We start from the raw sequence: 14,747 nt of genomic DNA, 5'->3' as shown, positions 1-14,747 counted from the left end.
CAATCAGGAAGTCGTCTAGGTAAGGTATTATAATAACATCCTCCTCCCTTATATGGGCCATCATTTCTGCTACCACCTTGGTGAAAATACGGGGTGCTACTGAAATGCCAAACGGGAGGGCCTTGTACTGATATTCCTTCACTACTCCCTCCATGACTACTGCTAGTCTGAGGTATTTCTGTGAGTTTTTGTGAATGGGGACGTGATAGTACGCGTCGCTGAGATCCAACACTACCATGAAACAATTTGGAAACAGGTTTTTTATTGTAGATCTTATCGATTCCATTTTGAATGTTTGATTCTTTACATAGCTGTTTAATCTCCGGAGATTTATTATTGTGCGGAAGGAACCGTCCGGCTTCGGGATCAGAAATAGTGGGGAGAAAAAACCTTTCCCTCTTTCCGGTAGCGGAACTTCCCGGATCACATCTTTGGAGATGAGTTTCGAGATTTCTAGTTCCAAGGCCTGTTGTTGCCGCCATGAAGGTTTCAATGGAGTGACCACATAGTGTTGGGGAGGAAGGGTGGTAAAGTTTAATTGAAGTCCCATTTTTATTAGGTTTAAAATCCATGTATTGGAAGAGATTTTTTCCCAGGCCGGAAGGTATTGAGACAGTCTCCCTCCCACCCTGGGGGAGGTGTCACTTAGGGGCTTTTTTATTTCTGGGGGAGTTGCCAAAGAGGAAGCCCCTGTCTCTATTTCTCCCCTCCTCCCACCTGTTCTGTTCTTTAGGGGGGCGTCTGCGGAAAAATTTCCTGTTCCGAAAGGGCCGTCTGACATATGGTGCGGCCAGGTTAGGGAATCCCTTCTTTTTATCCCCTGCTTTTTGCAAAATGTCATCTAGGGTTTCCCCAAACAGAAATTTTCCCTCACATGGGATTGAGCAAAGTTTTTTTTTTGTCTGTAGATCGCCTGGCCAGTTTTTCAGCCACAGCGTTCTACGAGCTGCATTGGACAGGGCTGCTGATTTTGAAGTTAGTTTTATAGAGTCCGCCGAAGAGTCAGCCAAGAAGGCTGCCGCCCCCCTAATCATGGGAATTGATTCAATGATTTTTTGTCGGGATACACCATCCCTTAACTGTTTCTCCAGATTGTCTAACCAAATCATTAGAGATCTGGAAGTACATGCGGCCGCTATGGCAGGTCTTAAACATCCCCCTGCTGACTCCCAGGCCCCTTTTAGGAAGGTGTCGGCTCTTTTGTCAAGGGGGTCTTTTAGCGTACCCATGTCCTCAAAGGGCAGGGCAAACTTCTTTGACGCCTTAGCGACTGCCACGTCAAGTTTAGGGGCTTTATCCCATGCTGTAGAGTCATCTTCCGCAAAAGGATATTTCCTTTTAAGGGAGGGTACAGATGAATTTTTCCTTTCAGGTTTCTCCCACTCCTTTTTAATTAGGGCCTGCACATTTTCATTAAGCGGAAAAACTCTGCGTTTTTTTCTGGCCCAGGCCGCCAAACATAATGTCCTGTACCGTCTTGTCAGGACGTGGGTCTATAACCCCCATTGTAGATCTTACAGTCTTTACCAGGGCATCTATTTCATCTAAGGGGAAGCAGTGGCGGCCTCCACTCTCAGAGTCTGAGGAGGAGGAGGAACCTTTCTTATCTGACACATCCTCATCAGAGCTAGAAGGATCAGAATGAGACAGGGAGACAGGTGTTCTCTCCTTAACCCCCTCCCCTTTAAGGGATTTGAACGCTGTTTCTACCTCTGATCTTATTACCGAGCGTAATTCAGAGGCAAAACTGGGGGTTTCTTCACAGAGGACTTGACCTATACAGGAACGGCATAGTTTTTTATCCCAACTCTGTGACAGGGGTTCTCCACATAAGGGGCAGTCTCTATGTTTGGTTTTTTCCGTTTTTTTTCTTGCCTAAAAAACAAACGGAAAGGGGGACCCTAATTATTTAGTGAACTTTCACGAAGATCACTCACCCATCTTGCGCAGCTACAAGTACCAATTCTGGAGGAGGAACGGGATCTTGAATCAGATCCGAAGTAGAAGGTGTCGGCTGGCTGGAGGCTTTACTCTGCGGCGTAGAATGGCTTCTGGAGCGGGTACTTCGGGTGCCTGCAGAGGTCCTTCCGCCCGACTTGCGCTGGTGGTGACGCTGCTGTTGCTGCGGCGGTGGCTGTAAGGGCTGCGCCGGCTGGAGCTGCTGGTTGCTGTCTGCCATAGTGGGACTGCATGCAGCGACAGGTGCTCTCACAGCTGTGGTTTAAAAAAGGCGCGCCGATCACCCCTCCTCCAAGCTGCTTTGCAGGGAAGCGCTGGTCCCCAGTGCGCATGCGCGCTCCCCGGGACCCGGAAGTAGACGCATCTATATCCGGTGCGGCGGCCATCTTGGTGCTCTCACACACACCAGGCCGCCGCTCCAGACCAGGCCTCTCAGCAGAGGCACGCCGGGTCCCTAAAGCTCCTACCCCGATCCGGGGAGGCAGCGGCGCTTCCCTCCGCTCGCTCTGCAGCCCCATCGGACCCAGAAGCGGCGGCGTCGGACACCGAGCCAGCGGTGACAGGGGCCTCCCCGCCGTCAAACCTCCACTGGTCGGCTCCGGATACAGGTACCGATCCTGAGGGTTCCCCTGTCAGGGACAGGAAACAAAACTGAGGCAGGAGAGAGGTACCGCCCTTTTATCCTGTAGGTTTCCTGTCCCTGAAGGGCGGATTCCATCTCTCTGGTAGTGCTGTCATGGGCGACTGAGAAAACAAGTGTGGGACTGCACTTTTTTTGCAATTTCACCGCACTTGGAATTTTTTTCCCGTTTTCTAGTACAAGACATGGTAAAACCAATGAGGTCGTTCAAAAGTACAACTCGTCCCGCAAAAAATAAGCCCTCGCATGGCCAAATTGACGGAAAAATGAAAAAGTTATGGCTCTGGGAAGGAGGGGAGTGAAAAACGAACACGGAAAAACTGAAAATCCCAAGGTCATGAAGGGGATAAGAATTATGGCATTCTGCATAGAGACACACACCACTTGTCATACGTTCCTGATTCATTTAGAGACGCGTAACTATTAGGCTATGTGCACACGTCAGGATTTCTAGCAGAAATTTTCCTGACAAGAACCGGACATTTCTGCCAGAAATCCTCATGCGTTTTTTGACGCGTTTTTTATGCGTTTTTTCCAAATGCATAGAATTGCGGGAAAAACGCAGAAAATCCGCAAAATTAATGAGCATGCTGCTTTTTTTACCGCAATGCATTTTTTTCGCGGAAAAAAACGCACCATTTGCACAAAACATGCAGAATGCATTCTAAATGATAGAATGCATAATGCATGAGTTTTTAATGAGTTTTTATGGCGTTTTATCGCGAAAAAAACGCAAAAAAACCTGAACGTGTGCACATACCCTTAAAGAATCAGAAGCATCTGACCCCTACATGCCCCCTTGTTTAATCATCGCCTTCGTTATGGTGGAAAACAAGTAGGCTACTCTATTCTGAGATGTATTTTCACATTTTAAATAGGTCTCAAAATAATTAAAGTTTTTAATGTTTGTTGGCAGTGCTGGAAATACTTACCTCTCATAGCTAGACGGCTGCGCGGGATCCTGCTTATTTGCGTGCTCAAAGAAACCTGAAGATGGTGCCTGATCCTACTCCTTTCTTTATTCTGGGTATATTCAATAGTGTATCAGATTTTATAGTACAGTTACTACCATTTTCAAATGTAGTCACATGCCCCATATAAGTGGGATGTAATACAGTTGCAGAAGGCTGAACCAACTGGTCAAACTTAATTCTGCAGATTATTGTTTTATATTAATTTGTATCACTTAATATTGAGCAGAATTAAGTCTGTTGACCAGCTATTACTGCTAATACATGCTACAATAGGGATTATTATAACATGTAGTCTTACCAGTAGCAGTTAATCAAACCATATAATTTACTGCTTTTTATAAAGTTTATGCATTACAGTAAGTCATACTGCTCCTGTTATTCAGCCCTTATATTTTGATCAACAACTCCCAATCCGACTTCCCCACACAGCCCCCTTACACAGTAGGACGTCCCCACACAGCCCCCTTACACAGTAGGACGTCCCCACACAGCCCCCTCACAAAGTAGGACGTCTCCACACAGCCTCCTTACACAGTAGGACGTCCCCACACAGCCTCCTTACACAGTAGGACGTCCCCACACAGCCCCCTTACACAGTAGGATGTCCCCACACAGCCCCCTTGCACAGTAGGACATCCCCACACAGCCCCCTTGCACAGTAGGACTTACCCACACAGCCCCCTTACACAGTAGGACGTCCCCACACAGCCCCCTCACAAAGTAGGACGTCTCCACACAGCCTCCTTACACAGTAGGACGTCCCCACACAGCCTCCTTACACAGTAGGACGTCCCCACACAGCCCCCTTACACAGTAGGATGTCCCCAGAGAGCCCCCTTGCACAGTAGGACGTCCCCACACAGCCCCCTTGCACAGTAGGACGTCCCCACACAGCCCCCTTGCACAGTAGGACGTCCCCACACAGCCCCCTTGCACAGTAGGACGTCCCCACACAGCCCCCTTGCACAGTAGGACGTCCCCACACAGCCCCCTTGCACAGTAGGACGTCCCCACACAGCCCCCTTGCACAGTAGGACGTCCCCACACAGCCCCCTTGCACAGTAGGACGTCCCCACACAGCCCCCTTGCACAGTAGGACGTCCCCACACAGCCCCCTTGCACAGTAGGACGTCCCCACACAGCCCCCTTGCACAGTAGGACGTCCCCACACAGCCCCCTTACACAGTAGGACGTCCCCACACAGCCCCCTTGCACAGTAGGACGTCCCCACACAGCCCCCTTGCACAGTAGGACGTCCCCACACAGCCCCCTTGCACAGTAGGACGTCCCCACACAGCCTCCTTGCACAGTAGGACGTCCCCACACAGCCCCCTTACACAGTAGGACGTCCCCACACAGCCCCCTTACACAGTAGGACGTGCACACATAGCCTCCTTACACAGTAGAACGTCCCCAAACAGCCCCCTTACACAGTAGGACGTGCACACATAGCCCCCTTACACAGTAGAACATCCCCAAACAGCCCCCTTACACAGTAGGACGCCCGCACACAGACTCCTTACACAGTATGATGTCCCCACACAGCTCCCCATTCAGAATGATGTCCCCACACAGTTCCCTTGCACAGTATTATGTCGACCTCCTATGCAGATATCACTGAAAAAGTGTGAAGGGCAGCCACGTGGTGCAGGCCACCATTGCATAAAGCCCTTTGGCTGTCCTGGTCAGCACCAGAAAAGCTAAAGGGCTGCATGTGGGCCGCACTTTTCCCAGTTCTGAAGTACACTAATGAGCAAATGTGCCTTCTGTAACCCACACCAAACTACATTAGGAGCACAGCTAACATCCTCCCTACCATCATTTGCAATGCAGGGACACTCCTAAGTTATTTCAGGAATTTCACCCAATAACTAATTTTTGTGGGTGCAGTCAATTATATATTTGTCTTTACCTTGGATTGTCCACAAATTTTTCAATTAACATGACATCGTCATTGAATGATTTTCTTGCTTCTCTTCGGGCTGACTCTAATTGATCCAGAAATTCTGCCTCGGATCTAGCAATTCTCATACCCTAGAATTAAATATTACAGTAACACATTAGTCATTAGTTTGATGAAGTATTTTGCAGTCAGATCCATGTTCTATTCATGCTCAGTAACCTACAGACATTGTCTTCATGTGGTGCTTTGATTCATCTATATGGATTCTGACAGGTCACAGACACCTCAGTGACCTGCCCCTATATATATATATATATACACACGCGCACACACACACACACACACACACATATACATACACACACACACACAAACAGTACAGACTAAAATTTTGGACACATTCTCATTTACAGATTTTTCTGTATTTTCATGACTATGAAAATTGTAAATTCACACTGAAGGCATCAAAACTATGAATTAACACATGTGGAATTATATACTTAACCAAAAAGTGTGAAACAACTGAAATTATGCCTTATATTCTAGGTTCTTCAAAGTAGCCACTTTTTGCTTTGATGACTGCTTTGCACACTCTTGGCATTCTCTTGATGAGCTTCAAGAGGTAGTCACCGGGAATGGTTTTCACTTCACAGGTATGCCCTGTCAGGTTTAATAAGTGGGATTTCTAGCCTTATAAATGGGGTTGGAACCATCAGTTGTGTTGTGCAGAAGTCTGGTGGATACACAGCTGATAGTCCTACTGAATAGACTGTTAGAATTTGTATTATGGCAAGAAAAAAGCAGCTAAGTAAAGAAAAACGAGTGGCCATCATTACTTTAAGAAATGAAGGTCAGTCAGTCCGAGAAATTGGGAAAACTTTGAAAGTGTCCCCAAGTGCAGTAGCAAAAACCATCAAGCGCTACAAAGAAACTGGCTCACATGAAGACCGCCCCAGGAAAGGAAGACCAAGAGTCACCTCTGCTTCTGAGGATAAGTTTATCCGAGTCATCAGCCTCAGAAATCACAGGTTAACAGCAGCTCAGATTAGAGACCAGGTCAATGCCACACAGAGTTCTAGCAGCAGACACATCTCTACAACAACTGTTAAGAGGAGACTTTGTGCAGCAGGCCTTCATGGTAAAATAGCTGCTAGGAAACTACTGCTAAAGACAGGCAACAAGCAGAAGAGACTGGTTTGGGCTAAAGAACATAAGGAATGGACATTAGACCAGTGGAAATCTGTGCTTTGGTCTGATGAGTCCAAATTTGAGATCTTTGGTTCCAACCACCGTGTCTTTGTGCGACGCAGATAAGATGAACGGATGGACTCTACATGCCTGGTTCCCACCGTGAGGCATGGAGGAGGAGGTGTGATGGTGTGGGGGTGCTTTGCTGGTGACAATATTGGGGATTTATTCAAAATTGAAGGCATACTGAACCAGCATGGCTACCACAGCATCTTGCAGCGGCATGCTATTCCATCCGGTTTGCGTTTAGTTGGACCATCATTTATTTTCAAACAGGACAATGACCCCAAACACACCTCCAGGCTGTGTAAGGGCTATTTGACCAAGGAGAGTCATGGGGTGCTACTCCAGATGACATGGCCTCCACAGTCACAAGACCTGAACCCAATCGAGATGGTTTGGGGTGTGCTGGACCACAGAGTGCAGGCAAAAGGGCCAACAAGTGCTAAGCATCTCTGGGAACTCCTTCAAGATTGTTGGAAGACCATTCCCGGTGACTACCTCTTGAAGCTCATCAAGAGAATGCCAAGAGTGTGCAAAGCAGTCATCAAAGCAAAAGGTGGCTACTTTGAAGAACTTAGAATATAAGACATAATTTCAGTTGTTTCACACCGCTACGTCATCATCTCGCGAGACCGCAATGCACTCTTGGGACCGGAGCGCGCGGGGTGTGTCGGTAACCACTTCGCCTGGATCCGGGGCCAACGGCCGGTGCGTATATAACTTATTTTTTATTTTAATTATTTTCTTTAACAAGGATATGATGCCCATATTGCTATATACTGTGGGGGCTGCGCTATACACTACGTGGGCTGCGCTATACACTACGTGGGCTGCGCTATACACTACGTGGGCTGCGCTATACACTACGTGGGCTGCGCTATACACTACGTGGGCTGCGCTATACACTACGTGGGCTGTGCTATACACTACGTGGGCTGTGCTATACACTACGTGGCTGTGTTATATGCTATGTGGGCTGTTATGCACTCCGTGGTCTGTGCTATATACTACGTGACTGTGCTATATACTCCGTGGGCTGTGCTATATACACTACGTGGCTGTGCTATACACTGTGTTTCAAACTATTGTGCAAATTGGATTTAAGTGTCATAAAGATTTAATTGTTTTGTTTTTCAAATAAACTCGTGGATAAACTCGTGGATCACTCGTGGATCACTGAAATCAATCTTAAACACATGTGATAATTGGTTTTCCAGGTGATTCTAATTAAAGGAAAACTACTTAAAAATGATGTTCCACGTTGTTAAACAGGTCACAGTTTTCAAGTAACATGGGAAAGAAAAAGGATCTCTCTGCTGCTGAAAAGCATCAAATAGTGCAATGCCTTGGTGAAGGGATGAAAACATTAGAAATTTTCCAAAAACATAAGCGTGATCATCGTACTGTTAAGAGATTTGTGGCTGTATCTGAGCACAAATGTGTTTGTGCTGATAAAGGCATAATGAGGAAGATTTCTGCCAGGCAAGTTCATCGGATTAAGAGAGCAGCTGCTAAAAAGCCATTACAAAGCAGCAAACAGATATTTGAAGCTGCTGGTGCCTCTGGAGTCCCTCGAACCTCAAGGTGTAGGATCCTTCAAAGGCTTGCTGTGGTGCATAAACCTACTATTCGGCCACCCCTAAACAGTGTTCACAAGCAGAAACCTTTGCAGTGGGCCCATACATACATGAAGACTAATTTCCAAACAGTCTTGTTTACTGATAAGTGTTGAGCAACCCTGGATGGTCCAAATGGATGGAGTAGTGGATGGTTGGTGGATGGCCACCATGTCCCAACAAGGCTGCAACTTCAGCAAGGAGGTGGAGGAGTCATGTTTGGGCCAGAATCATGGGAAACAGCTGGTAAGGCCCTTTAAGGTTCCTGAAGGTGTGAAAATGACCTCTGCAAAGTATATAGAGTTTCTGACTGACAACTTTCTTCTACGGTCTAAAAAGCAGAAACGTGCCTTCAGGAGCAAAATCATCTTCATGCATGACAATGCCCCATCTTATGCTGCAAAGAATACCTCTGAGTCATTGGCTGCTATGGGCATAAAAGGAGATAAACTCATGGTGTGGCCACCATCTTCCCCTGACCTCAACCCTATAGAGGACCTTTGGAGTATCATCAAGCAAAAGATCTATGAGGGTTGGAGGCAGTTCACATCCAAACAGCAGCTCTGGGAGGCTATTCTGACTTCATGCAAAGAAATACAAGCAGAAACTCTCCATAAACTCACAAGTTCAATGGATGCAAGGTGACATCAAAGAAGGGGTCATATGTTAACATGTAACTTGGCCTGTTAGGATGTTTTGGCGTTAAATAGCTTTTTTGTTCAGTGAATGTGACCTCCTAATGCTGCAAATTCCACAAATGAGCATTTTCAGTTCTTTAAAACATATCAAATGTTTAGAAATTCTACTGTGCATAATAATTTGGAACAGTGCATTTTGAGTTTTTATTCATTTTGGAGATTATACTGTTATCATTGGGAGGTTTCTTCAATAAAATTCGATGTATAATCTAACGGGTGATGACTTTTATTAGACTGACTGTCATTTGCACTGAACATTTAGGAAAATCTGATAAAAATGTAATTTGCATAATAATTTGGAACATAGTGTATACTATGTGGGCTGTTATATACTACATGGCCGGCCGCGAACAATCAGCGACAGGCACAGTCCGGCCGTGAATTGGCATGGGATTTGAACCACGCTATATGAGGCATCGTGATTACTCGCTAATCCCGCCCTCTGCACAGTAGCTCTGCCCCCACCACACGTAATCCTGCCCCCCACCCCATTACCACACAATCCCGCCCCCACCACACATAATCCAACCCCCACATCACCACACACAATCCTGCCTCCCACCACATTACCACACATAATCCCGTCCCCCCACATCACCACACATAATCCCGCCCCTTCAACACATCACACATAATCCTGTCCCCCAACACATCACCACACAATCCCGCCCCCAACACATCATCACACATAATCCCGCCCCCCACCTTCACATATAATCATGCCCCCCCACCCCATCACCACATAATCCCGCGCCCCACCACATCAACACACATAATAATAATAATCTTTATTTTTATATAGCGCTAACATATTCCGCAGCACTTTACAGTTAATCCTGCCCCTCCTCCACATCACCACACATAATCCCGCCCCCCACCACACATAATCCCGCCCCCCCACCCATCACCACACATAATAATCACCACACATAATCCCGCCCCCCCACCCATCACCACACATAATCCCGCCCCCCCACCCATCACCACACATAATCCCGCCCCCCCACCCATCACCACACATAATCCCGCCCCCCCACCCATCACCACACATAATCCCGCCCCCCCACCCATCACCCCACATAATCCCGCCCCCACCCACCACACGTAATTCCGCCCCCCATTACCACACACAATTCCGCCCCCCATTACCACACACAATCCCGCCCCCCACCACATCACCACACTATTGTTATTAAGGCTACTTTCAGACATAGCGCATTTTTGAGCGCTATTTTGCGGGCGCTTTTCAAAAATGCGCAATGTCATTTTCGTCTGCCGGCAAAGTGAATGAGAAATTCACTTTGCCGTTCAGACACACCGCAAAAAAACGCGGCGCTTTTGTCTGCAAACACGCCGGCGTAAAAAGAATTGACATGTCAATTCTTTACGCAGCGGCGTGTCTGCGTATCCCCCTAGGGCCCCATATTAACGTGCACACACAGCGCCTTTGTCCTGGGTGTCGGCGTCTTTGTATGGAGGGGTTGACACCCAGGACCGGACGTGACGTCGGACAGGAAGAGGGAAGCCCCCGCCCCCCAGTGAAGCAGCATGGAGTGTGTGTGTGTGTGTGTGTGTGGCGACGCTGCAGCGATAGCGACAACGATGCCGATCGCTGCAGCGTCGCTGTTTGATCGCTGGAGAGCTGTCACACAGACCGCTCTCCAGCGACCAAGGATGCCGAGGCCCCCGGGTAACCAGAGTAAACATCGGGTTACTAAGCGCAGGGCCGCGCTTAGTAACCCGATGTTTACCCTGGTTACCAGCGTAAAAGTAAAAAAAACAAACAGTACATGCTCACCTGCGCGTCCCCCAGCGTCTGCTTCCTGACACTGACTGAGCTCCGGCCTTAACAGCACAGCGGTGACGTCACCGCTCTGCTTTCACTTTCACTTTAGGGCCGGCGCTCAGTCACTTTGATACGTGGCACTTTGATACATGGCACGTGGCACTGAAATATGTGGCACTGAAATATGTGGCACGTGGCACTTTGATACGTGGCACGTGTCACTTAAATACGTGGCACGTGGCACTTTGATACGTGGCACTTTGATACGTGGCACGTGGCACTTTGATACGTGGCACTGAAATATGTGGCACGTGGCACTTTGATACGTGGCACGTGGCACTTTGATACGTGGCACTGAAATACGTGATACGTGGCACTTAAATACGTGGCACGTGGCACTTAAATACGTGGCACGTGGCACTGAAATACGTGGCACTGAAATACGTGGCACGTGGCACTGAAATACGTGGCACTGAAATACGTGGCACTTAAATACGTGGCACTTAGGCTATGTTCACATTTGCGTTGTGCGCCGCATGCGTCCTTTTTTTGATTGATTTTGGACGCAGCAAAAATGCAACTTGCTGCGTCCTCTGCGGCCGGATGCGTGCGCTGCAGTGACGCATGCGGCCGGCGCAAAACGCAAGTGCGACGCATGTCCATGCGCCCCCATGTTAAATATAGGGGCGCATGACGCATGCGGCGCCCGACGCTGCGGCGCAGACCGCAAATGTGAACGTAGACTTAAATAGCTAGATAGAGCTGGATCCGCGGGCTGTGATCTGGCCTACGCTCAGCACTCTGCGGAGCGCTGTCATTCAAAACACGTCCACTCATTTTGGTGTTTAGTCCCAAAATGGAGGATGGAAGAAGAAAAGGGTTGGACAAGGAAATGACATCATTTCTTTTTTTTTTCCCCCACTGCAGTTAAAGCTTTATTTGTGTCAAACACAGACAATCTGCAGAGAAAACTGCATAAAAAACCGCACTAAAAACCGCATCAAAAACGCACCAAAAATGCACCTGCGTTTTCTGCCAAGAGCTGCGTTTTTTGTCCTGAAAAAAAAGGATTGAAATCAGGATCGTGTGAACATACCCTTACCGTACAGGGTTACGAGGGGGGGCGTCTGACTGACGCCTGCCCTAGTAACCTGGGGTTAGTGACAGTGGGGTTAGTAAACCCCAGCTGATGTCTGTTCCGCTTGCTGAGGCGTCTTTGGCTCAAGGCCATTGCAGCTGGCAGAATCGACATGATGTTAACTCCAGTGTGTATTGTATTCCGAGTCATAAAGACAGGAAATGACCTCAATGACTCTTTTTTTTTTTCCCCTTTTTTTTTTTTTCAAACAAACTTTATTTTCAGTACACAATGCTGAAAAAAACGCAGCTGCAAAAAACGCAGCAAAAAACACTGTGTGTGAAAGCAGCTGCGTTTTTTGCCTGCGTAAAAAAACGCAGGTAAGGCTACTTTCACACACAGCATATTTGCTGCGTATTTTTACGCGCGCGTATTTTGCTGCTGCTTTACCTGCGTTTTTTTACGCAGGCAAAAAACGCAGCTGCTTTCACACACAGCGTTTTTTGCTGCGTTTTTTGCAGCTGCGTTTTTTTCAGCATTGTGTACTGAAAATAAAGTTTGTTTGAAAAAAAAAAAAGGGGAAAAAAAAAGTCATTGAGGTCATTTCCTGTCTTTATGACTCAGAATACAATACACACTGGAGTTAACATCATGTCGATTCTGCCAGCTGCAATGGCCTTGAGCCAAAGACGCCTCAGCAAGCGGAACAGACATCAGCTGGGGTTTACTAACCCCACTGTCACTAACCCCAGGTTACTAGGGCAGGCGTCAGTCAGACGCCCCCCCTCGTAACCCTGTACGGTAAGGGTATGTTCACACGATCCTGATTTCAATCCTTTTTTTTCAGGACAAAAACCGCAGCTCTTGGCAGAAAACGCAGGTGCGTTTTTGGTGCGTTTTTGATGCGGTTTTTAGTGCGGTTTTTTATGCAGTTTTCTCTGCAGATTGTCTGTGTTTGACACAAATAAAGCTTTAACTGCAGTGGGGGAAAAAAAAAAGAAATGATGTCATTTCCTTGTCCAACCCTTTTCTTCTTCCATCCTTCATTTTGGGACTAAACACCAAAATGAGTGGACGTGTTTTGAATGACAGCGCTCCGCAGAGTGCTGAGCGTAGGCCAGATCACAGCCCGCGGATCCAGCTCTATCCAGCTATTTAAGTCTACGTTCACATTTGCGGTCTGCGCCGCAGCGTCGGGCGCCGCATGCGTCATGCGCCCCTATATTTAACATGGGGGCGCATGGACATGCGTCGCACTTGCGTTTTGCGCCGCATGCGTCACTGCAGCGCACGCATCCGGCCGCAGAGGACGCAGCAAGTTGCATTTTTGCTGCGTCCAAAATCAATCAAAAAAAGGACGCATGCGGCGCACAACGCAAATGTGAACATAGCCTAAGTGCCACGTATTTAAGTGCCACGTATTTAAGTGCCACGTATTTAAGTGCCACGTATTTCAGTGCCACGTATTTCAGTGCCACGTATTTCAGTGCCACGTATTTCAGTGCCACGTATTTCAGTGCCACGTATTTCAGTGCCACGTATTTCAGTGCCACGTGCCACGTATTTCAGTGCCACGTGCCACGTATTTCAGTGCCACGTGCCACGTATTTAAGTGTCACGTGCCACGTATTTCAGTGCCACGTATTTCAGTGCCACGTATTTCAGTGCCACGTATTTCAGTGCCACGTATTTCAGTGCCACGTATTTCAGTGCCACGTGCCACGTATTTCAGTGCCACGTGCCACGTATTTCAGTGCCACGTGCCACGTATTTAAGTGCCACGTGCCACGTATTTAAGTGCCACGTGCCACGTATTTCAGTGCCACGTATTTCAGTGCCACGTATTTCAGTGCCACGTATTTCAGTGCCACGTATTTCAGTGCCACGTATTTCAGTGCCACATGCCACGTATTTCAGTGCCACGTGCCACGTATTTAAGTGCCACGTATCACGTATTTCAGTGCCACGTATCAAAGTGCCACGTGCCACGTATCAAAGTGCCACGTATCAAAGTGCCACGTATCAAAGTGCCACGTGCGACATATTTCAGTGCCACATATTTCAGTGCCACGTGCCACGTATCAAAGTGCCACGTATCAAAGTGACTGAGCGCCGGCCCTAAACTGAAAGTGAAAGCAGAGCGGTGACGTCACCGCTGTGCTGTTAAGGCTGGAGCTCAGTCAGTGTCAGGAAGCGGACGCTGGGGGACGCGCAGGTGAGTATGTACTGTTTGTTTTTTTTACTTTTACGCTGGTAACCAGGGTAAACATCGGGTTACTAAGCGCGGCCCTGCGCTTAGCAACCCGATGTTTACCCTGGTTACCCGGGGGCCTCGGCATCGTTGGTCGCTGGAGAGCGGTCTGTGTGACAGCTCTCCAGCGATCAAACAGCGACGCTGCAGCGATCGGCATCGTTGTCTCTATCGCTGCAGCGTCGCTACACACGCTCTACACACACACACACACACACACACTCACACACTCCATGCTGCTTCACTGGGGGGCGGGGCTTCCCTCTTCCTGTCCGACGTCACGTCCGGTCCTGGGTGTCAACCCCTCCGTACAAAGACGCCGACACCCAGGACAAAGGCGCTGTGTGTGCACGTTAATATGGGGCCCTAGGGGGATACGCAGACACGCCGCTGCGTAAAGAATTGACATGTCAATTCTTTTTACGCCGGCGTGTTTGCAGACAAAAGCGCCGCGTTTTTTTGCGGTGTGTCTGAACGGCAAAGTGAATTTCTCATTCACTTTGCCGGCAGACGAAAATGACATTGCGCATTTTTGAAAAGCGCCCGCAAAATAGCGCTCAAAAATGCGCTATGTCTGAAAGTAGCCTAAAG

At 48.1% G+C, this 14,747-nt stretch overlaps 1 protein-coding gene across 1 annotated transcript in view; it reads right to left on the bottom strand.

Moving 5' to 3' along the window:
- The window catches only part of MCCC1 (methylcrotonyl-CoA carboxylase subunit 1), an 86,650-nt gene that overhangs the window by 52,461 nt on the left and 19,442 nt on the right, over nt 1-14,747 (bottom strand). The window contains exon 7 of the mRNA XM_077290430.1: nt 5,486-5,607. Coding sequence (XP_077146545.1) covers nt 5,486-5,607 — 122 coding nt within the window. The remainder of the gene's footprint in view (nt 1-5,485; nt 5,608-14,747) is intronic.

Source organism: Ranitomeya variabilis, chromosome 2, assembly GCF_051348905.1.
Source record: "Ranitomeya variabilis isolate aRanVar5 chromosome 2, aRanVar5.hap1, whole genome shotgun sequence".
NCBI lineage: Eukaryota > Metazoa > Chordata > Amphibia > Anura > Dendrobatidae > Ranitomeya > Ranitomeya variabilis.
This window is presented reverse-complemented; position numbering and strand designations above follow the sequence as displayed.